At 48.4% G+C, this 24916-nt stretch overlaps 1 protein-coding gene across 1 annotated transcript in view; it reads right to left on the minus strand.

The window, feature by feature from the left end:
• The window catches only part of LOC137562604 (venom factor-like), a 278606-nt gene that overhangs the window by 26644 nt on the left and 227046 nt on the right, over positions 1-24916 (minus strand). Inside the window, exons 35-37 of the mRNA XM_068274108.1 lie at positions 20208-20297; positions 5014-5119; positions 1780-1869 (exon numbers count right to left, since the gene is read on the minus strand). Of these exons, the coding sequence (XP_068130209.1) occupies positions 1780-1869; positions 5014-5119; positions 20208-20297 (286 nt within the window). The remainder of the gene's footprint in view (positions 1-1779; positions 1870-5013; positions 5120-20207; positions 20298-24916) is intronic.

Here is a 24916-nt window from a genome sequence, read left to right on the forward strand (position 1 = left end):
CGTGCGCGCGCTGCGCCATTGAACCCCATGGGGTATTTTGCGTGCGTAAAACTTTACGCATGCAAAACTTTGTGCTCGGTGTTTGGACAACTGTTGAACTCAAAAGGAAAAGACATGCCTGGATGGAATCGAACCTGTAACCTTGCTGTTACCAGCCAGACACACTAACCAATTGCACCACAGCCAGGCTAGCTGTGACCTAACTCTACATGGCTATCTGGGGCTCTGTTGGCTCTGTTTGGACAACTGTTGAACGCAAAAGGAAAAGACATGCCTGGATGGAATCGAACCTGTAACCTTGCTGTTACCAGCCAGACGCACTAACCAATTGCACCACAGCCAGCCTAGCATTTAGCATTGTGAAACCATCCTCTGCTAGGCATGATTTCATTTTTGCACCTCACTCTATCGCATGGTCCATGGTCCAATCACAAAGCCCTGCACCCAGCATGTGTCTCATATGACTGTCTACAAGTAAGATTTAGGTTAGCAGTCTATTTAGTGTGTGTTTGGTGGTATGGTGGTGAGCATAGCTGTCTTCCATGTGGTTGGCCTGGGTTTGATCCCTGGACATGTCATGAATGTGAGTATGGTTTTGAAATACTACAGATCTCTGGGGGGAGAGAGAGAGAGAGAGAGAGAGAGAGAGAGAGAGAGAGAGAGAGAGAGAGAGAGGAGGAGGAGGAGGAGGAGGTGGAGGCTGTGCTATTCATTTTAGGCATCTAGAGGGATAGAAACCCTTACAAACCTGAAAAAGTAAAATTTCGGTTGGAGACACGAAATTCGTCATTACGGGAGTGAAATTTCGATTACGAAATTGTAAATTACGATTTGAAAATTAATTACGAAATTACGAATTTGGGTCGTAATGTTAAATTTCGCATTCGTAATAAAAGCAGTTCGAAATTTCGAAAATTTCGGCTCATCTCTCTTAGGGTCTAAAAGCTTGTGAAAAAATTGTAACACTTTTAAACTTTTAAACATTGCAACACTTTTAAACAATGAAATCTGGGAGCAATCATACCGCCAGGGAAGTTAATAGTGGCAGTGAAGCATACTTTTCATGGACTGTATTCTTCACTGTATGGGAACCAATGCAGCCATAACATCCGGTATTACTTTTTTTTATCCCCTTGCTTTCCCCATTCGTGTTATACAGGGACCATAGTGCAACTTCCCACTGTGGCCTTAAAGAGACTCCAACCAGCACTGCAAAGTACTTAAAGATGTATACCTTTCTGTAGCTCTCCTCTTTCATTTGATGCCTGAATCGCCATTCTACACCAAATAGTTTTTGTTTAATTTCAATTTAAAAAGCGCGGCTGCCATCTTGGCTATGTTATAACTTCCGGGTCACCCCTGTCTTCTCTGTTAGAGAAGTGCATCACTGAATGAAGCAGGAAGAGGAAGTGACACGCATGGCCATTGCAAGAGGCTCCTCCAGAGGGGTCATAGCACGACTTTGTTGGAAGTCATCTGGCCCCATGCATTTTATAGCGGCAATACCAGGGGGAGTTTGGATAAAACAAGTGGCTGGTATGTGTGCTGACACACTCAATTGTCCGTGGGTATGCTCAAAGGCATACCCATGAGAGGTGCTCAGAGTCCCTTTAACCATTTCTAAACTATTCATACCTTAAGCAAAAGTGACATTTGGGAACCCTGCTTACTAAGCTATCAGTTATAATGAGTATCAGTATATGTGAACATGTGCCTATAGTAGAGTCTTAACACTATTTATAGTCAATTCCCAGTGGGAGTCTTTCCAGCACATTTTACCTTCAGCACAACGGCACACCTCGCCCTGGCAGATCTTGCCCAGAAGTTTGCTGTCTTCATCTGCATGGTAGAATTTGGTGCATCGATTTTCTGTTTAGAGATGAGAAATAAAAGACAGTCAACACAGATCATATTTATGTACAAAAGGAGAAAATAGCAGCGCTTCCAAATGTAGGCTGCACCCAAATTGACCAGCTGCATAGAAGTGCAGAGCCCAATATACGGGCAGATTACACAACTTGCATTCAAAACAGATGCAGCAAACGGAGGACGTTAGCTTCCAAAAAACAGCAAACGGAGGACGTTGGCTTCCAAAAACAGAGCTAATGGAGGACGTTGGCTTCCAAAAACAGAGCTAATGGAGGACGTTGGCTTCCAAAAACAGTTCTACAGATCATATTTAACCTTAGATCAGTAACTGGGAATAGCAAATAAAATACCCAACCCGCCCATTCCCAGTCTACTGTCTCTGCTGCCCAAGGTGATGATCATTCTTGATGATCATTCCAAGTGACAGTCTGATGCCCGTACAGGAAACCTGGCTCCTCTACACCTGACTCAAGGGAAATATCATGAGCCATCTTGGATTAATTCCGATGATAGTGATTTCATTTTGCAAGAGCCGAGGGTCTTCTGCTGCTCCCCATCCCTCTCACTAAATATAAAACAGTACATCCTGCTCATCTGAGAGCTGAGTGGACCTCTGTATGAGGACCATCGTGCAGCCTGAAAGGAAAACTTAAGCCAAACAAAAAAAATGACATTTACTCACCCGGGGCATCCCTCAGCCCCCTGAAGCTGGATGGTGCCCTCGCAGCCCCACTCCGATCATCCTGTCCCCGCCGGCGGCTACTTCCGGGTTCGGCGACAGCCGCCGACAGGCTGGGAACACGGCTGTTTTTACGCTATAGCAGCATAGAGGGGTGATATAGCGGCTGGGAACGCGGAAATTTTTTTTTTTTGGCTTAAGTTTTCCTTGAAGATAATCATGATCAACTGTTATCTCAAGTCACTTACAAAGACGAACACAGGGGCCCATATGCAATTCACTTTCTCACCTGAGTTTTCTCCTAGGAGATAATTTTTCATCTTCGATTTAAAATAACTTTCCAGCACTTTTCAATTTAAAAAGTACCAAAAACTAGGTAAAAAAGTGCTATCAAATTTATTTTCAGTATGTTCTTGCTTTCTAGTGGCTTAAAAGGCATTTTATTGACAAGTTTAAAAATATCACCTAGGAGAAAACTCAGGTGAAAAAGTGAATTGCATATGGGCCAGAATATGCTAGTATTTTTTTTAGTTTGTTTCTCTTCCTCATTTTAGCATGTTAGAAGAAAGAAGAGAACATTCCGATAGCAACAAAGTAAAAAGTAACAAAAAATAATGTAACAAGTAACATAGTAACAAAAAAAGGATGCTGGGAATTGCTGAATTCCAAATCTGACAAAATTCCAACATTTTTTAGGGAATTGTAAACAAATGTAAATGAAAATTGTAAGTTTTTGCAAACATATTTTCACACGAACCATAAGATCCATTATGGACTGGTTACTGCTAATTTGCAAAATTAGGTGCACAATTTGTTACAATTTCGTTTTGACTTTTCACATTTGTGCTAGAAAATTTTTCACACTTTTGCGCTGAATTTTCTCCCTCTTTTTACAATTTATGTGAAAAACCGATCATAAGATACACGAACATCATTTCACATAATGGGCTTGATTCACAAAGCCGTGATAGCACTAGCGTTTTCCGCGTGCTATAATGCAATCACAAATTTTCATGCGCAAACACAATTTTTCATGCAAAACGCTACTGTTTATGTGTGAAAATTCGCGTTTGCTCATGAAAACCATTCAATGCATTGTAGCGCGTGCAAACTGCTAGCGCAACCATGCACCTCAACCCCTATGCACCTCCCTTCCCTCCCCCCCCCCCCCACACTCTACCCACACACCCCTCGGCATAACCTTATTCCTATCCATCCTACACCTAGGCATTCGCTCCCTGTTTCCTGTGGCCTCTGGAATGCCAGGTCCACCCGCAATAAGCTGCTCTCTGGAACTCGCTCCCTCCAGCCATCAGACTCGCCCCCACTTTTAATACCTTCACACAAGCTCTCAAGACTCACCCTTTCATGCTCGCATACCCCCCTACACCAGCTCCATAATATGTTCTGTTAGACACCCTCTCAACAGATGCACCTATTGTCTCCACCCCCACCCTTTAGATTGTAAGCCTCTGGCAGGGCCCTCACCCTTAGTGTTTCCAGCTTGATTATTCAATCTTACTGACAATCACCCCTCTTGTGGACTAGAACAATCTCTATTTTGACCTATGACACTGTATTGTTATCAAATCATTTGCATGATCTTGTTTTGTTGTGAGATTCCTGTATGTCCTACCTTGTATGTTAACCCATTTATCTATTGTGCAGCGCTGCGTAATATGTTGGCGCTTTATAAATACAATACATAATAATAATAATAACCATGATAAGAGATATCACGGCTTTGTGAATGTTCGAAAAAAAAAACGTTTTGCCAAGAAAAGATTGTGTAATTCTATGAATTCTGAGTTTGAACTAAAAATAGTCAAATTCTTATGTGAAAGTCTGAATTTTGAATCCAGCAAAATATGTTTGCTCATCCCTATTAACAAATTGTCCCTAGGGATTGAGGTGACAGTAGTGACAGAAATTTATCACTACTGAAAACAGATTCCTTTTCTCCCAAAGATTTTCTTCAAAAGGTTTTTTCTTTTCTGTATTTGCTGCTGTTGGCTGAACACCTGATGCGTTTTCTCCCAAAGAAATGCCAACTGTGGCATGAAATTCTCCCATCGTAACATATAAATAATATACTTAAAGCAGACCTAAACTATTGTGCAGGAGACAGGAAACACAGAGAAATACATCCTTTGTTTTTTTTTTTTTAGAGAACAGCAACTCCCTTCTCAGCAAGTAATCACATGTGCAATTTGAGCGGTCAGCTCTGTGCAGTGGGTGTGCTGAGTTATGTGCTAATATGTAAATACAGGAGGTTAACTCTTTCTGTGCTCCCATTAAAACTAGAAAGTAGATACACAGCAGATTTATTGTAGTTCTATAAGCTGTAACAAATGTTTTTCCTTAAAGGTTACGATTATGTTGCTTATTTTTTAGAGAAGAGAGTAAGCTCTAGGTTTAGGTCCACTTTAACGTATCAGTAATGAAATCTGATCATTAGTTCCTACCTGGGGAATAGTAGTCATATACTGTGACAGATCCAGGTTGGATGAGACCCACTTTGAAGTACTGGTGAAGGTTGAACTTCACACATTCTTCCTCACTGTGAGATATCTGAGTATGCAATAAAATATGAGTTAATGAGTAATGACTATCTAGAAGAACAAGAAACAGTCAGTCCATTAATACAATAAACATCCCATAAACTAAAAAAGTAAAAAACTGATAGATCTGTAAATGTGTTGTGATGAATCAGCTGCAGTACTCTTGCCTAGGGATTTCTCCTCCTTCTACACTGAGTTTCCTCATGTGTCATGGGTCTTTAATTCCCATGTCTAGATGTGTCATGGAGTCTTACCCTATACTGTTCGTAACAGATACCAGTCTGAAGATCTTTTATCTTGAGTTACCACAGTATCTCCATGTACCACGAGGTCATACTCAGTTCTGCCACTGATGTGCTCCAATCTGAACACATCTTATTTAGAATTTTGGTATTTCCATATGCCATTGGGTCCCCTGCCCTATTTTGTCCCAGTGGACTGCACTTTGAAGATCTCTCGTCCATAAGTACCACCAGTATGTCCATGTGCCATTGTGGTCGTACTATATTCTGTCAGTTGTGGACTCCAGGTTCCAAATAATATTATAAGTAGTGGGATTTCTTCCTGCCATTGATTTCTACTTGACTTGCGTGCGCTTATTAGTGTTGGGCGAACAGTGTTTGCCACTGTTCGGGTTCTGCAGAACATCACCCGTTTCGGGTGATGTTCGGGTTCGGCCGAACACCTGATGGTGTTCGGCCAAACTGTTCGGCCATATGGCCGAACTAAGAGCGCATGGCCGAACGTTACCCGAACGTTCGGCTAGCGCTGTGATTGGCCGAACGGGTCACGTGTAGTGTTGGGCGAACATCTAGATGTTCGGGCCGAACATGGCCGAACTCCGAACATAATGGAAGTCAATGGGGACCCGAACTTTCGTGCTTTGTAAAGCCTCCTTATATACTACATACCCCAAATTTACAGGGTATGTGCACCTTGGGAGTGGGTACAAAAGGAAAAAAAAATAGCAAAAAGAGCTTATAGTTTTTGAGAAAATCGATTTTAAAGTTTCAAAGGGAAAACTGTCTTTTAAATGCGGGAAATGTCTGTTTTCTTTGCACAGGTAACATGCTTTTTGTCGGCATGCAGTCATAAATGTAATACATATAAGAGGTTCCAGGAAAAGGGACCGGTAACGCTAACCCAGCAGCAGCACACGTGATGGAACAGGAGGAGGGTGGCGCAGGAGGAGAAGGCCACGCTTTGAGACACAACAACCCAGGCCTTGCATGAGGACAAGAAGCGTGCGGATAGCAATTTGCATTTTGTCGCCATGCAGTCATAAATGTAATACAGATGAGAGGTTCAATAAACAGGGACCGGAAACGCTAACCCATCACAGATGTTCATTGTTCATGTTACTTGGTTGGGGTCCGGGAGTGTTGCGTAGTCGTTTCCAATCCAGGATTGATTCATTTTAATTTGAGTCAGACGGTCTGCATTTTCTGTGGAGAGGCGGATACGCCGCCGATCTGTGACGATGCCTCCGGCAGCACTGAAACAGCGTTCCGACATAACGCTGGCTGCCGGGCAAGCCAGCACCTCTATTGCGTACATTGCCAGTTTGTGCCAGGTGTCTAGCTTTGATACCCAATAGTTGAAGGGTGCAGATGGATTGTTCAACACAGCTACGCCATCTGACATGTAGTCCTTGACCATCTTCTCCAGGCGATCGGTGTTGGAGGTGGATCTGCACGCTTGCTGTTCTGTGTGCTGCTGCATGGGTGTCAGAAAATTTTCCCACTCCAAGGACACTGCCGATACCATTCCCTTTTGGGCACTAGCTGCGGCTTGTGTTGTTTGCTGCCCTCCTGGTCGTCCTGGATTTGCGGAAGTCAGTCTGTCGGCGTACAACTGGCTAGAGGAGGGGGAGGATGTCAATCTCCTCTCTAAAGTCTCCACAAGGGCCTGCTGGTATTCTTCCATTTTGACCTGTCTGGCTCTTTCTTCAAGCAGTTTTGGAACATTGTGTTTGTACCGTGGATCCAGAAGGGTATAAACCCAGTAATTGGTGTTGTCCAGAATGCGCACAATGCGTGGGTCGCGTTCAATGCAGTCCTAGGCCGAAGAGGTCATAGCCTAGGGTCACAAAACCTGTTTATTTGGGCAATTTCAATGGTGGCGAGTCTGACGTACATAAATCGCAGCAATGGCCGTTAGCAACGTCTGAATCTCACGAAATGTCGCATGCAGGTAGAAGACATATTGTTAGACTTGGGCTCCAAAGATGGGTTCCCTACATCTCTGCAAACCAGAGTTACAGGGCTCCAAATTTGGTAAAATCCCCCATAGGCTTTCATTGGGCCTCCTATTTACAGTTCCAAAATCTCACATCTTTTCAAAGGGCAATTACTCAGCAGTGGCAAATTTTCTAGCATTGTAGGGACCCTTAGGGGGAACATGACTGGTGAGTTTCGGGCCCCTAGGCCAAAGAGGTCATAGCCTAGGGTCACAAAAACCTGTTTATTTGGGCTATTTCAATGGTAGTGATGGTGACGTACATAAATCGCAGCAATGGCCGTTAGCAAAGTCTGAATCTCACGAAATGTCTCATGCAGGTAGAAGACATATTGTTAGACTTGGATTCCAAAGATGGGGTCCCTACATCTCTGCAAACCAGAGTTACAGGGGTCCAAAATTGGTAAAATCCCCCATAGGATTTCATTGCCTCCCTATTTCACTTTCCAAAATCTCACATCTTTTCAAAGGGCAATGGCTCAGCAGTACCAAATTTTCTAGCATTGTAGGGACCCTTAGGGGGATCATGACTGGTGAGTTTTGCCACTGCTGAGCCATTGCCCTTTGAAATGGTGTGAGATTTTGGAAAGGTAAATAGGAGGCCCAATGAAATCCTATGGGGGATTTTACCAATTTTGGACCCCTGTAACTCTGGTTTGCAGAGATGTAGGGACCCCATCTTTGGAATCCAAGTCTAACAATATGTCTTCTACCTGCATGAGACATTTCGTGAGATTCAGACGTTGCTAACGGCCATTGCTGCGATTTATGTACGTCAGACTCGCCACCATTGAAATTGCCCAAATAAACAGGTTTTGTGACCCTAGGCTATGACCTCTTCGGCCTAGGACTGCATTGAACGCGACCCACGCATTGTGCGCATTCTGGACAACACCAATTACTGGGTTTATACCCTTCTGGATCCACGGTACAAACACAATGTTCCAAAACTGCTTGAAGAAAGAGCCAGACAGGTCAAAATGGAAGAATACCAGCAGGCCCTTGTGGAGACTTTAGAGAGGAGATTGACATCCTCCCCCTCCTCTAGCCAGTTGTACGCCGACAGACTGACTTCCGCAAATCCAGGACGACCAGGAGGGCAGCAAACAACACAAGCCGCAGCTAGTGCCCAAAAGGGAATGGTATCGGCAGTGTCCTTGGAGTGGGAAAATTTTCTGACACCCATGCAGCAGCACACAGAACAGCAAGCGTGCAGATCCACCTCCAACACCGATCGCCTGGAGAAGATGGTCAAGGACTTCATGTCAGATGGCGTAGCTGTGTTGAACAATCCATCTGCACCCTTCAACTATTGGGTATCGAAGCTAGACACCTGGCACAAACTGGCAATGTACGCAATAGAGGTGCTGGCTTGCCCGGCAGCCAGCGTTATGTCGGAACGCTGTTTCAGTGCTGCCGGAGGCATCGTCACAGATCGGCGGCGTATCCGCCTCTCCACAGAAAATGCAGACCGTCTGACTCAAATTAAAATGAATCAATCCTGGATTGGAAACGACTACGCAACACTCCCGGACCCCAACCAAGTAACATGAACAATGAACATCTGTGATGGGTTAGCGTTTCCGGTCCCTGTTTATTGAACCTCTCATCTGTATTACATTTATGACTGAATGGCGACAAAATGCAAATTGCTATCCGCACGCTTCTTGTCCTCATGCAAGGCCTGGGTTGTTGTGTCTCAAAGCGTGGCCTTCTCCTCCTGCGCAGTGGTGCTCAAATACCCCTTTTCAAAATTCGAGTTAGGTCGAATTCGAATAGTAAATTATTCGAGATCAGTCGAATATTCGAGTCGAATAATTTTTACTATTCGATTCGACCTCGGACTTCGAGCTGACTATTCGAGTCGGTATTCGAGCTCATTATTCGAGCTGACTATTCGAAATGGCCTTAAATAGCTTCCAACACTTGTTTTGAGGGTGAATGATGCAAGAAACCTCTTTTTTTCCAAGTAACAACAGCAAGTGATTATGTGGGGATGTTCCTTTAAAAAAAAAAAGTTGAAAAGAGAAGTTGTGTCCAGAAATTTGTTCAGTACTGTATATACTTCTTCTTCTTCTTCTTTATCTTCTATATCTTCTTCTTCTTCTTCTTCTATATCTTCTTCTTCTATATCTTCTTCTTCTATATCTTCTTCTATATCTTCTTCTTCTTTTATATTGTCTTCTTCTTCTTCTTCTTCTTCATCTTCTTCATCATCATCTTCTTCTTCTTCATCTTCTTTTTCTTCATCTTCTTCATCTTCTTCTTCATCTTCTTCATCTTCTTCTTCATCTTCTTCATCTTCTTCATCTTCTTCTTCTTCTTCTTCTTCATCTTCTTCATCTTCATCTTCTTCATCTTCTTCTTCTTCTTCATCTTCTTCATCTTCTTCATCTTCTTCTTCATCTTCTTCTTCTTCATCATCATCTTCTTCTTCTTCATCTTCTTCATCTTCATCTTCTTCATCTTCTTCATCTTCTTCTTCTTCATCATCTTCATCTTCTTCTTCATCTTCTTCTTCTTCATCATCTTCTTCTTCTTCTTCTTCATCTTCTTCATCTTCATCTTCTTCATCTTCTTCTTCTTCATCATCTTCTTCATCTTCTTCTTCTTCTTCATCATCTTCTTCTTCTTCATCTTCTTCATCTTCTTCTTCTTCATCTTCTTCTTCATCTTCTTCATCTTCTTCATCTTCATCTTCTTCATCTTCTTCATCTTCTTCTTCTTCATCTTCTTCTTCTTCATCTTCATCTTCTTCTCCTTCTTCTTCTTCTTCTTCTTCATCTTCTTCTTCTTCATCTTCTTCTTCTTCATCATCATCTTCTTCATCTTCTTCTATATCGTCTTCTTCTTCACTTATTTCTCTTTTCAAATTTTTTTTTTTAAAGAAATGCAGCTATTTTTGAGCGTAACAAATAGCTGGTGGCGCACGCATGTTGGAAGCGCCATTGTATGTGCTCCCTGGCAGTGGAAACACACAGACAGCAGGAGGTAAATTCAGCAGTAGGAGGAGGAGGATGAGTGTGTGGCAGCAGGCAGTCAATGAGGCAGGCAGCGTGACATAATAGCCCTGGTACCTAGCGGTGATACCAGGGCTGTAAATAAACACAGCAGGCAGGAGGTCCCAGACAGCGGTCGTGCAGCCCACATTGTGTCCAATACACAACTGGGACAACACAGTTTTCAACCCGGGCACCTCAGAAAAATTAAACCTTTTTTTTTTTTTATGGTTTTGTTTTTACAACAAATTACACAGACAGATATAGCTATTTTTTGACGTAATAGCTGGTGGCAGAGTGGCAGCAGAAGGTAAATCTGTGTACCCTGGCGTTGGGAAACACAGACAGACAGACAGCAGCAGCAGCAGCAGGAGGAATGGAGGAGTAATGTGAGCAGCTATTGTTTGACGTAATAGCTGGTGGCAGAGTGGCAGCAGAAGCTAATTCTGTGTACCCTGGCGTTGGGAAACACAGACAGACAGCAGCATCAGCAGGAGGAATGGAGGAGTAGTGTGAGTGTGGCAGCAGGCAGGCAGCGTGACATAATAGCCCTGGTACCTAGCGGTGATACCAGGGCTGTAAATAAACACAGCAGGCAGGAGGTCCCAGACAGCGGTCGTGTAGCCCACATTGTGTCCAATACACAACTGGGACAACACAGTTTTCAACCCGGGCACCTCAGAAAAATTAAACCTTTTTTTTTTTTTTTATGGTTTTGTAGTTTTGGTTTTACAACCAATTACACAGATATAGCTATTTTTTGACGTAATAGCTGGTGGCAGAGTGGCAGCAGAAGGTAAATCTGTGTACCCTGACGTTGGGAAACACAGACAGACAGCAGCATCAGCAGGAGGAATGGAGGAGTAGTGTGAGTGTGGCAGCAGGCAGGCAGCGTGACATAATAGCCCTGGTACCTAGCGGTGATACCAGGGCTGTAAATAAACACAGCAGGCAGGAGGTCCCAGACAGCGGTCGTGTAGCCCACATTGTGTCCAATACACAACTGGGACAACACAGTTTTCAACCCGGGCACCTCAGAAAAATTAAACCTTTTTTTTTTTTTATGGTTTTGTAGTTTTGGTTTTACAACCAATTACACAGATATAGCTATTTTTTGACGTAATAGCTGGTGGCAGAGTGGCAGCAGAAGGTAAATCTGTGTACCCTGGCGTTGGGAAACACAGACAGACAGCAGCATCAGCAGGAGGAATGGAGGAGTAGTGTGAGTGTGGCAGCAGGCAGGCAGCGTGACATAATAGCCCTGGTACCTAGCGGTGATACCAGGCCGTAAATGAACACAACAGGAGGTCCCAGACAGCGGTCGTGCAGCCCACATCGTGTCCAATACACAACTGGGACAACACAGTTTTCAACCCGGGCCCTCAGAAAAATTAAACCTTTTTTTTTTTTTTTATAGTTTTGGTTTTACAACCAATTACACAGATATAGCTATTTTTTGACGTAATAGCTGGTGGCAGAGTGGCAGCAGAAGGTAAATCTGTGTACCCTGGCGTTGGGAAACACAGACAGACAGCAGCATCAGCAGGAGGAATGGAGGAGTAGTGTGAGTGTGGCAGCAGGCAGGCAGCATGACATAATAGCCCTGGTACCTAGCGGTGATACCAGGCAGTAAATGAACACAACAGGAGGTCCCAGACAGCGGTCGTGCAGCCCACATCGTGTCCAATACACAACTGGGACAACACAGTTTTCAACCCGGGCACCTCAGAAAAATTAAACCTTTTTTTTTTTTTATGGTTTTTTGGTTTTGTTTGTAAAAAAAATTACACAGATATATAGCTATTGTTTGACGTAATAGCTGGTGGCAGAGTGGCAGCAGAAGGTAAATCTGTGTACCCTGGCAGTGGGAAACACAGACAGACAGCAGAAGGGCAGTACACAGCAGCCCACTGTAGGTGTAAAATGTGTGGCTGCAGGCGACGTAATAGTCAAAGTGAACCAGGCTGGCTTAGTGAGCAGGAGCCAGGAGGTGGTAAAGGGTGGTAAGGCACATTAACGATGGTTCTTAGCCAGTTCATGTCCCCCTCTCGCCGACAACAGGGGCCAGGAACTCGCCTTCCACCCACGCCTGGTTCATCTTGAGAAACGTCAGTCTGTCCACAGACTTGTGAGACAGACGTGAGCGTTTCTCGGTGACCACGCCACCAGCTGCACTGAAGCAGCGCTCGGACAGCACGCTGGAAGGGGGGCAGGACAGCACTTCCAGGGCGTACTGCGCCAGCTCGCTCCAGATCTCCAGGCGCTTGACCCAATACTCCATGGGATCAACAGGGGCATCGCTGTCAAGCCCGCTGTAGGACCCCATGTAGTCAGCCACCATGCGGGTCAGGCGCTGGCTGTGACCGGTGGAGGATGCTGCTGCATGCACCTCCTCTCTAGTCACTGCTGCCGGAGCCTCTACAGTCCTGTAGAGCTCGTGGCTGAGAGACAGCAGGTCTGTGGGGCGCTTGCTGCTGGATGCAGGCACCTGCTGCTGCCTCTGTGCTGGCTGCTGGACAGTGGGGGTGGAAGGCTGGGGGAAGGCTTCCTCCAAGCGCTCAACAAGGGCCTGCTGCAAGCTCCTTATTTGTTGCGCTGGGTCTCCTCCTGCAGGCGGCAGGAACTGGCTCAACTTCCCCTTGAGGCGTGGGTCCAACATCATGCTGATCCAGATGTCCTCCCTCTGCTTCATCTGGATCACCCTGGGGTCTCTGCGCAGGCACGTCAGCATGTGCGCTGCCATTGGGAAGAGGCGGGCCACGTCTGCTGGCACATCGACGGCAGTGCTGCTGTCCTCATCCTCCTCCTCTGCCTCGTCAGCCTCATCCTCTCTCCACCCCCGCACCAACTCAGCTGCACTGTGCTGCTCCCCCTCATCAGCAGCAAGGTCAGGGACCTCCACCAAGTCCTCCTCCTCCTCCCCCTCAGAGGTGGACTGTGCAGCTGCTTGCCGCTCCTGCTGGTCCAAGGCTGCCGCTCCCTGTTCCAGCAAAGCATCGAGGGCCCTGTTCAGCAGACAAACCAGGGGCACCCACTCGCAGACCATAGCATGGTCCCTGCTCACCATGTTAGTGGCCTGCAGAAAGGGAGCCAGCACTAAGCACACCTGCTGCATGTTCCTCCAGTCATCATCGGGGACGATGGACGGGATGTTGCTGGTCTTGTCCCTTCTCTGAGCGGCGGAAACAGTGGCCAGGGCAAGGTACTGTTTGACAGCGCGCTTCTGTTCAACCAGACGCTCCAACATCGCCAGGGTGGAGTTCCAGCGAGTCGGAACGTCAAGGATCAGCCGATGGCGTGGCAGCTCCAGCTCCTTTTGCACGTCTTCCAGGCTCGCACAGGCTGCAGCCGAGCGCCGGAAGTGACGCCCAACGTTCCTTGCCATTTCCAGCAGTTCGCCCATCCCCTGGTAGGTGCGCAAGAACTTCTGCACTACCAGGTTCAGCACGTGGGCAAGACAGGGGATGTGGGTCAGGTTTCCCCTGTCTATTGCGGCAACCAGATTGGCCCCATTGTCGGCCACCACCTCTCCGACTCTGAGGCCTCTGGGGGTCAGCCAAATCCTCTCCTGCTCCTGGAGTTTGGCCAACACATGGGTTGCCGTCAGCTTGGTCTTCCCAAGGCTGACCAAGTGCAGCAGCGCTTGGCAGTGGCGGGCCTTCACGCTGCTGCTGAGGCGGGGGGTTTGGCCAGGTGTGCCGGAGGATGGCAGAGGATCGGAGGAACCTGCTGCAGTTCCCCTGACCCTGCGGGGTGGCACCACCCACTGTGTTGCTGCTGCTGCTGTGCCCGCTGCTGCTCTCCCATCCTCACCCCCTTCCACCAAGCTGACCCAGTGGACAGTGAAGGACAGGTAGCGGCCTGTCCCGAAGCGGCTGCTCCAGGAGTCCATGGTGACGTGGACCCTTTCACCAACCGCGTGCTCCAGCCCTCGCTCCACATTGGCCATCACAAAGCGGTGCAGTGCAGGAATGGCCTTGCGGGAGAAAAAGTGTTTGCTGGGGAGCTGCCAGTCTGGGGCTGCGCAAGCAAGCAGCGCACGAATGTCGCTCCCCTCCTGCACGAGCGTGTACGGCAGGAGTTGGGAGCACATGGCCCGTGCCAGCAAGCCGTTCAGCTGCCGCACGCGACGGCTGCTGGGAGGCAGAGCCCTAACCACCCCCTGGAAGGACTCGCTCAAAAGGCTCTGGCGTGGCCTTTTGCTGGCACGGGAATCAGCAGACACAGCGGAGGAGGCCACTGAGGACTGGCTGCCAGAACAGGCCTCAGTGTCGGCGGCAGGAGTTGCAGAGGGGGGAGGAGCAGTGCGTTTCCGCACTCCTGCTGGTGCTGCTGGAGGAGCAGGAGGGCGGGTGGCTGCTGTTGCTGCTGCTGCTGAAGGCTGTGCAGTGATGGGTGTGGTGCCACTGCCAGCACCAGATGCCTTCAGCCTCTGGAACTCCTCATGCTGGTGGAAATGTTTCGTAGCAAGGTGGTTGATGAGCGAGCTGGTGCTGAACTTTAAGGGGTCTGCACCTCTGCTCAACTTCCGCTGACAGTGGTTGCAAGTGGCGTACTTGCTGTACACAGTGGGCATGGTGAAATATCACCAGATTGGTGACAGAAACATCCCCCTACAGCATGGAAGCGCTGCTGCCTGTCTCCCTGTGGTGGTTGGGGGGGGGGGGGGGGCTTGGGGGGCTTGGGTGCGGCTGGTGGTGGTACTGGCAGATGCTGCTGCTGCTGCTGCTGAGCCTGAGACACCAGCAGGCTGTGAGACCTGCCTACTGCTGCTGCCAATGCTTGCAATGATGCGCCTCCTTGCAAGGCCCACAAGAGCATCCTCCTCCTCCTCCTCAGAGCTGCTGAGGACGACATCCCCTGGAGGTGGTGGCACCCAGTCTCTGTCTGTCACCGGGTCATCATCATCCTCCCCCTCCTGAAACATGTCCTGCTGGGATGAGGACCCCCCAAACTCCTCTCCTGATGCATGGATGGGCTGCTTGACTGTCGCCACAGTCTTGCTGTCCAATCCCTCATCCCCCAAAGTGCCCATCAGCATCTCCTCCTCAAAATCGCCAACAACAGCAGACAATTGACTCATGATGCCTGGGGTCAAAAGACTGCTGAATGACAGGTCGCCAACTGACGGTGAACTGGCCTCCTCCCCAGGCCCTGCTGGGCGGCTGCTGCGAACAGGGGTGGTGGTGAGGGTGGAGGCCTCGGATGCAGAGCTGATGGCGGGCTGCTCATCCTCCGTCATGAGTTGCACCACAGTGTCTGCATGCTTTTCCTCAATGGGACGTTTCCGACCCGGCTGGAGGAAAATCAGAGCAGGTGCTACACGCTGCTGCTGCTGTGTCTCTGCAGCGTGAGTTGCAGATGCTCCTGCTGGGCGGCGCCCAAGGCGTCCACGGCCAGTGGCTATGGGAGGAATGTTAGCCACTGACGCTGCTGCTGCTGCGGAACTGTGCATGGTGGCGCGGCCGCGGCCTGCCACAATGCTGCTCCCTCTCCTCCTGATTCCCTTGCTGCCCTTCCCCTTGCCCAAACCGCGCTGGCTGCCACTTCCAGACATCTTCGATGTTTTGGGCGTATAGACAAAAGTTTTTTAAAAGGGCGGGTGAAAAGTGGGGTACTTTAATGGAGTGGTTTGTTGGTTGAGGTGACTGAGTGAGTGTCCCCAGTACAGTAAGTAAGTAGTAACAGTCAGGAAGTACAACTAGCAGTTACAATAATCAGTAGTAATCACAAGTAAATTTAGTGTGTGTACACTACAGACAGTGAGTGCACGCACGCGCAAACACGCGCAGGAGCTAGCCTATGAACAGTGACTGAGTGAGTGTCCCTAGTACAGTAAGTAAGTAAGTAGTAACAGTCAGTAAGTACAACTAACTAATTACAATAATCAATCAGTTATCAGAAGGAAATAGAGTGTGTGTAGTGTGTGTACACAGACAGTGAGTGCACACACGCAGGAGCTAGTAGCCTATGAACAGTGACTGAGTGTCCTAGACTCCTAGTACAGTAAGAGTAAGTAGTAACAGTAAGTACAACTAACTAATTACAATAAGCAATCAGTTATCAGAAGGAAATAGAGTGTGTGTAGTGTGTGTACACAGACAGTGAGTGCACACACGCAGGAGCTAGTAGCCTATGAACAGTGACTGAGTGTCCTAGACTCCTAGTACAGTAAGAGTAAGTAGTAACAGTAAGTGTACAACTAACTAATTACAATAAGCAATCAGTTATCAGAAGGAAATAGAGTGTGTGTAGTGTGTGTACACAGACAGTGAGTGCACACACGCAGGAGCTAGTAGCCTATGAACAGTGACTGAGTGTCCTAGAGACTCCTAGTACAGTAAGAGTAAGTAGTAACAGTAAGTACAACTAACTAATTACAATAAGCAATCAGTTATCAGAAGGAAATAGAGTGTGTGTAGTGTGTGTACACAGACAGTGAGTGCACACACGCAGGAGCTAGTAGCCTATGAACAGTGACTGAGTGAGTGTCCCTAGTACAGTAAGTAAGTAAGTAGTAACAGTCAGTAAGTACAACTAACTAATTACAATAATCAATCAGTTATCAGAAGGAAATAGAGTGTGTGTAGTGTGTGTACACAGACAGTGAGTGCACACACGCAGGAGCTAGTAGCCTATGAACAGTGACTGAGTGTCCTAGACTCCTAGTACAGTAAGAGTAAGTAGTAACAGTAAGTACAACTAACTAATTACAATAAGCAATCAGTTATCAGAAGGAAATAGAGTGTGTGTAGTGTGTGTACACAGACAGTGAGTGCACACACGCAGGAGCTAGTAGCCTATGAACAGTGACTGAGTGTCCTAGACTCCTAGTACAGTAAGAGTAAGTAGTAACAGTAAGTGTACAACTAACTAATTACAATAAGCAATCAGTTATCAGAAGGAAATAGAGTGTGTGTAGTGTGTGTACACAGACAGTGAGTGCACACACGCAGGAGCTAGTAGCCTATGAACAGTGACTGAGTGTCCTAGACTCCTAGTACAGTAAGTAGTAACAGTAAGTACAACTAACTAATTACAATAATCAATCAGTTATCAGAAGGAAATAGAGTGTGTGTAGTGTGTACACAGACAGTGAGTGCACACACGCAGGAGCTAGTAGCCTATGAACAGTGACTGAGTGTCCTAGACTCCTAGTACAGTAAGTAGTAACAGTAAGTACAACTAACTAATTACAATATTCAATTACAATAATCAATCAGTTATCAGAAGGAAATAGAGTGTGTGTAGTGTGTACACAGACAGTGAGTGCACACACGCAGGAGCAGCTAGTAGCCTATGAACAGTGACAGTGAGTGTCCTAGTACAGTTACAGTATATATATAACTACAATACTAATACAATCAGTAGTAAAGGACAGCATAAATACTGGTATAGAATAGAGAGAAATAAACAGAGGACAGGAGGACAGCTGCCCACACAGGCAAGGCCCTGAGGCCTAAAGCTGTAAGCCTGCAGCAGCTGGCCTGTCTCTATGTAACACAAAAGCTACTAACTAAAATACAATGTCTAACTAACTAACAACAATATAGGTGTGTATAGGAGGTGTATGTGAGCAAAAACGCTAGGTAAATGACCACAATAAAGCTCTTGCTAAGCCAAAGCACAAAGGAGCAACTCTCTCTCTATGCAAGTCTCAGGCAAGGACGGAGAAACGTAACATGGCGGCCGCTATTTATAGGGTAGGAGCTGGCCAGGGTCCCCCTCTGTGATTGGCTGCCGTCAGAGGGCCTGGGAGCCCTCTGATTGGCTCTAAGGACATCAATCTGGGCTATGACGCTATTCGAGCTCGGTACCGAGCTCGAATAGCGCCGTTTGCTCGAATAGCTCGAATAGTGAATGGGCTATTCGAGTGTACGCGAATAGCCCATTCGAATAGCTACAGCTATTCGGAGCTCGAATACCGAGCTCGAATAGCTGGAAAAGAGCTCGAATATTCGAGCTACTCGAATATTCGAGCTCTGCTGAGCACCACTGCTCCTGCGCCACCTTCCTCCTGTTCCATCACGTGTGCTGCTGCTGGGTTAGCGTTACCGGTCCCTTTTCCTGGAACCTCTTATATGTATTACATTTATGACTGCATGCCGACAAAAAGCATGTTACCTGTGCAAAGAAAACAGACATTTCCCGCATTTAAAAGACAGTTTTCCCTTTGAAACTTTAAAATCGATTTTCTCAAAAACTATAAGCTCTTTTTGCTATTTTTTTTCCTATTGTTCCCACTCCCAAGGTGCACATACCCTGTAAATTTGGGGTATGTAGCATGTAAGGAGGCTTTACAAAGCACAAAAGATCGGGTCCCCATTGACTTCCATTATGTTCGGAGTTCGGGTCGAATACACGAACATCGCGGCCATGTTCGGCCTGTTCGGCCCGAACCCGAACATCTAGATGTTCGCCCAACACTAGCGCTTATGCACATGCATCTCCGCTTGGTAACATGAACATAAACATTTATAAAAAAAATAAACACTGGGGGAGCACTCAGACCCCAACAACAGAAAGAAAGCTCTGTTGGTGGGAAGAAAAGGCGGGGATGGGGGGAATCACTTGTGGGCTGAGTTGTGCTGCCCTGCAGTGAGGCCTTAAAGAACAAGCGACACCCATGCTAACATAGAAATAAAAAACACACATATAAGTAGATAAATACTACTTCTACTTACATAACAGATGTATTGTGCTATCCACGTAATGATTCCTGTGATTTTTACAAAGGAAAAGCAGAAAATCCTAGTCTAGGCAGTGGACATCTTGCCAAGCTAATGCTGACATCATATCCTCCCTGACTCTTGTTTTCCCCCCTCCCTTCTCTTGCTCATTGTGTATTCATTAGCTGCCCTCCTCCCAGAGTCTTTTTTTATTTACACATCCAATCCCTGAGTCACCTCAGCCTTGCTTTTAAAGGGACTCCGAGCTCAAAAAAAAAAAAGAAAGTTGTACTCACCATGGGCTTTCTCCAGCCCAGTGCTGGTCGGGAGGTCCCACGCCGGCGTCCTGGCTCCTCTCCTTCTCCCCGCTCCGGAATGGCTGGCAGGCCGCAGCCCGGGCGACACTCTCCCGAGTGTCGGGCTTCTTCTTCCGCATATGACGCGGATTACGTCACACGCCGGCCGCCTCGCGTCATCATGGCGGCCGGCGTGAAAGTACTGCGCATGCGCGCTTTGTTCGCGCATGCGCAGTACTTTCACGCCGGCCGCCATGATGACGCGAGGCGGCCGGCGTGTGACGTAATCCGCGTCATATGCGGAAGAAGAAGCCCGACACTCGGGAGAGTGTCGCCCGGGCTGCGGCCTGCCAGCCATTCCGGAGCGGGGAGAAGGAGAGGAGCCAGGACGCCGGCGTGGGACCTCCCGACCAGCACTGGGCTGGAGAAAGCCCATGGTGAGTACAACTTTCTTTTTTTTTTTGAGCTCGGAGTCCCTTTAAACACAAGTGATCAGCTAGGCAGGGAAATAAAAGGAAGAGGAGGAATATATTATAGATAAAGAGAACTCCCAGCATTCAAAAGAACTCCCAGCATTCAACTTTTTGGCACTGTTTGGCACTAGGGCCAGTGCTCCTATAGTATGTAATATCTCCAAACCATAACAGCAGAAAAAAGTTTTGAATGCAGGCTTAGCATCTTTATCACTTAATACACTCAGACCAGTTGCTGTTGAAATTTGATTTTTATGGTGATACCGCTTTAAAGCTGCAGTGGCCTTTTTTTGTATGAAAAATGGCCTGGTCTCCGAGGGGGGGGGGCATGGGATTGGTGAAGCCTGTAAAGTGGTTAAGTATTCAGTTATCAAAAAGTTGCACAAAACAAAACCCACACATTTATAAAAAAGACTTTCTTACCTTGTCAAGGTAGAGAACAAGTGTGCTCTTGTCAAATGCTCCTTTGTTGATCTCAAAATTAAAGATAAATCTGTCCTTCCCTTGTTTAAGCTGCAGAGATGATGGGATATTTTAGTTGTAAAATTCAACAATCAAAATAATAATAATCTTTATAATCATATATAAAAGAAACGGGAGTTGAAGATGAAGCGATGAGAAACAATTGTAGCTATCCTCCTCCTCCTAAAAATTACCCACTTTTTAGGTATCCCACAGTTTTATTCTATATTTTAATCTACCTTTTTACAGTTTAATTTTCTCTGTCAAATGACACATTCATTGAATTACCGTATTTTTCGGACCATAAGACGCTCCGGACCATAAGACGCACCTAGGTTTTGTGGACAAAAATCAGGGAATTTTTTTTTTATATACATAATATATATATATATATATATATATATATATATACATATATATATATATACTGGTGTGTCATATATATATATATATATATATATATATATATATATATATATATATATATATATATATATATATATATATATACTGGTGTGTCCATGGCACAGGGGCATCTGGGACAACACAGTTTTCAACCCGGGCACCTCAGAAAACTTAAACCTTTTTTTTTGTAATGGTTTTGTAGTTTTGGTTTTACAACCAATTACACAGATATAGCTATTTTTTGACGTAATAGCTGGTGGCAGAGTGGCAGCAGAAGGTAAATCTGTGTACCCTGGCGTTGGGAAACACAGACAGACAGCAGCAGCAGGAGGAATGGAGGAGTAATTATGTGAGCAGCTATTGTTTGACGTAATAGCTGGTGGCAGGGTGGCAGCAGAAGCTAATTCTGTGTACCCTGGCAGTGGGAAACACAGACAGACAGCAGCATCAGCAGGAGGAATGGAGGAGTAGTGTGAGTGTGGCAGCAGGCAGGCAGCGTGACATAATAGCCCTGGTACCTAGCGGTGAAACCAGGCCGTAAATAAACACAACAGGAGGTCCCAGACAGCGGTCGTGCAGCCCACATCGTGTCCAATACACAACTGGGACAACACAGTTTTCAACCCGGGCACCTCAGAAAAATTAAACCTTTTTTTTTTTTTTAATGGTTTTTTGGTTTTGTTTGTAAAAAAAATTACACAGATATATAGCTATTGTTTGACGTAATAGCTGGTGGCAGAGTGGCAGCAGAAGGTAAATCTGTGTACCCTGGCAGTGGGAAACACAGACAGACAGCAGAAGGGCAGTACACAGCAGCCCACTGTAGGTGTAAAATGTGTGGCTGCAGGCGAAGTAATAGTCAAAGTGAACCAGGCTGGCTTAGTGAGCAGGAGCCAGGAGGTGGTAAAGGGTGGTAAGGCACATTAACGATGGTTCTTAGCCAGTTCATGTCCCCCTCTCGCCGACAACAGGGGCCAGGAACTCGCCTTCCACCCACGCCTGGTTCATCTTGAGAAACGTCAGTCTGTCCACAGACTTGTGAGACAGACGTGAGCGTTTCTCGGTGACCACGCCACCAGCTGCACTGAAGCAGCGCTCGGACAGCACGCTGGAAGGGGGGCAGGACAGCACTTCCAGGGCGTACTGCGCCAGCTCGCTCCAGATCTCCAGGCGCTTGACCCAATACTCCATGGGATCAACAGGGGCATCGCTGTCAAGCCCGCTGTAGGACCCCATGTAGTCAGCCACCATGCGGGTCAGGCGCTGGCTGTGACCGGTGGAGGATGCTGCTGCATGCACCTCCTCTCTAGTCACTGCTGCCGGAGCCTCTACAGTCCTGTAGAGCTCGTGGCTGAGAGACAGCAGGTCTGTGGGGCGCTTGCTGCTGGATGCAGGCACCTGCTGCTGCCTCTGTGCTGGCTGCTGGACAGTGGGGGTGGAAGGCTGGGGGAAGGCTTCCTCCAAGCGCTCAACAAGGGCCTGCTGCAAGCTCCTTATTTGTTGCGCTGGGTCTCCTCCTGCAGGCGGCAGGAACTGGCTCAACTTCCCCTTGAGGCGTGGGTCCAACATCATGCTGATCCAGATGTCCTCCCTCTGCTTCATCTGGATCACCCTGGGGTCCCTGCGCAGGCACGTCAGCATGTGCGCTGCCATTGGGAAGAGGCGGGCCACGTCTGCTGGCACATCGACGGCAGTGCTGCTGTCCTCATCCTCCTCCTCTGCCTCATCAGCCTCATACTCTCTCCACCCCCGCACCAACTCAGCTGCACTGTGCTGCTCCCCCTCATCAGCAGCAAGGTCAGGGACCTCCACCAAGTCCTCCTCCTCCTCCCCCTCAGAGGTGGACTGTGCAGCTGCTCGCCGCTCCTGCTGGTCCAAGGCTGCCGCTCCCTGTTCCAGCAAAGCATCGAGGGCCCTGTTCAGCAGACAAACCAGGGGCACCCACTCGCAGACCATAGCATGGTCCCTGCTCACCATGTTAGTGGCCTGCAGAAAGGGAGCCAGCACTAAGCACACCTGCTGCATGTGCCTCCAGTCATCATCGGGGACGATGGACGGGATGTTGCTGGTCTTGTCCCTTCTCTGAGCGGCGGAAACAGTGGCCAGGGCAAGGTACTGGTTGACAGCGTGCTTCTGTTCAACCAGACGCTCCAACATCGCCAGGGTGGAGTTCCAGCGAGTCGGAACGTCAAGGATCAGCCGATGGCGTGGCAGCTCCAGCTCCTTTTGCACGTCTTCCAGGCTCGCACAGGCTGCAGCCGAGCGCCGGAAGTGACGCACAACGTTCCTTGCCGTTTCCAGCAGTTCGCCCATCCCCTGGTAGGTGCGCAAGAACTTTTGCACCACCAGGTTCAGCACGTGGGCAAGACAGGGGATGTGGGTCAGGTTTCCCCTGTCTATTGCGGCAACCAGATTGGCCCCATTGTCGGCCACCACCTCTCCGACTCTGAGGCCTCTGGGGGTCAGCCAAATCCTCTCCTGCTCCTGGAGTTTGGCCAACACATGGGTTGCCGTCAGCTTGGTCTTCCCAAGGCTGACCAAGTGCAGCAGCGCTTGGCAGTGGCGGGCCTTCATGCTGCTGCTGAGGCGGGGGGTTTGGCCAGGTGTGCCGGAGGATGGCAGAGGATCGGAGGAACCTGCTGCAGTTCCCCTGACCCTGCGGGGTGGCACCACCCACTGTGTTGCTGCTGCTGCTGTGCCCGCTGCTGCTCTCCCATCCTCACCCCCTTCCACCAAGCTGACCCAGTGGACAGTGAAGGACAGGTAGCGGCCTGTCCCGAAGCGGCTGCTCCAGGAGTCCATGGTGACGTGGACCCTTTCACCAACCGCGTGCTCCAGCCCTCGCTCCACATTGGCCATCACAAAGCGGTGCAGTGCAGGAATGGCCTTGCGGGCGAAGAAGTGTCTGCTGGGGAACTGCCAGTCTGGGGCTGCGCAAGCAAGCAGCGCACGAATGTCGCTCCCCTCCTGCACGAGCGTGTACGGCAGGAGTTGGGAGCACATGGCCCGTGCCAGCAAGCCGTTCAGCTGCCGCACGCGACGGCTGCTGGGAGGCAGAGCCCTAACCACCCCCTGGAAGGACTCGCTCAAAAGGCTCTGGCGTGGCCTTTTGCTGGCACGGGAATCAGCAGACACAGCGGAGGAGGCCACTGAGGACTGGCTGCCAGAACAGGCCTCAGTGTCGGCGGCAGGAGTTGCAGAGGGGGGAGGAGCAGTGCGTTTCCGCACTCCTGCTGGTGCTGCTGGAGGAGCAGGAGGGCGGGTGGCTGCTGTTGCTGCTGCTGCTGCAGCTGAAGGCTGTGCAGTGATGGGTGTGGTGCCACTGCCAGCACCAGATGCCTTCAGCCTCTGGAACTCCTCATGCTGGTGGAAATGTTTCGCAGAAAGGTGGTTGATGAGCGAGCTGGTGCTGAACTTTAAGGGGTCTGCACCTCTGCTCAACTTCCGCTGATAGTGGTTGCAAGTGGCGTACTTGCTGTACACAGTGGGCATGGTGAAAAATCGCCAGATTGGTGACAGAAACATCCCCCTACGGCATGGAAGCGCTGCTGCCGCCTGTCTCCCTGTGGTGGTTGGGGGGGGGGACTTGGGTGCGGCTGGTGGTGGCACTGGCAGATGCTGCTGCTGCTGCTGCTGAGCCTGAGACACCAGCAGGCTGTGGGACCTGCCTACTGCTGCCAATGCTTGCAATGATGCGCCTCCTTGCAAGGCCCACAAGCGCATCCTCCTCCTCCTCCTCAGAGCTGCTGAGGACGACATCCCCTGGAGGTGGTGGCACCCAGTCTCTGTCTGTCACCGGGTCATCATCATCCTCCCCCTCCTGAAACATGTCCTGCTGGGATGATGACCCCCCAAACTCCTCTCCTGATGCATGGATGGGCTGCTTGACTGTAGCCACTGTCTTGCTGTCCAATCCCTCATCCCCCAAAGTGCCCATCAGCATCTCCTCCTCCAAATCGCCAACAACAGCAGACAATACCCTGATGGTGCCTGGGGTAAAAATACTGCTGAGTGACAGGTCGCCAACTTGTTACGGTGAACTGGCCTCCTCCCCAGGCCCTGCTGGGCGGCTGCTGCGAACAGGGGTGGTGGTGGTGGTGGTGGTGAGGGTGGAGGCCTCGGATGCAGAGCTGATGGCGGGCTGCTCATCCTCCGTCATCAGTTGCACCACAGTGTCTGCATCCTTTTCCTCAATGGGACGTTTCCGACCCGGCTGGAGGAAAATCGGAGCAGGTGCTACACGCTGCTGCTGCTGTGTCTCTGCA

The sequence above is a fragment of the Hyperolius riggenbachi genome, chromosome 3 (genome assembly GCF_040937935.1).
Source record: "Hyperolius riggenbachi isolate aHypRig1 chromosome 3, aHypRig1.pri, whole genome shotgun sequence".
In the NCBI taxonomy this organism is placed as follows: domain Eukaryota; kingdom Metazoa; phylum Chordata; class Amphibia; order Anura; family Hyperoliidae; genus Hyperolius; species Hyperolius riggenbachi.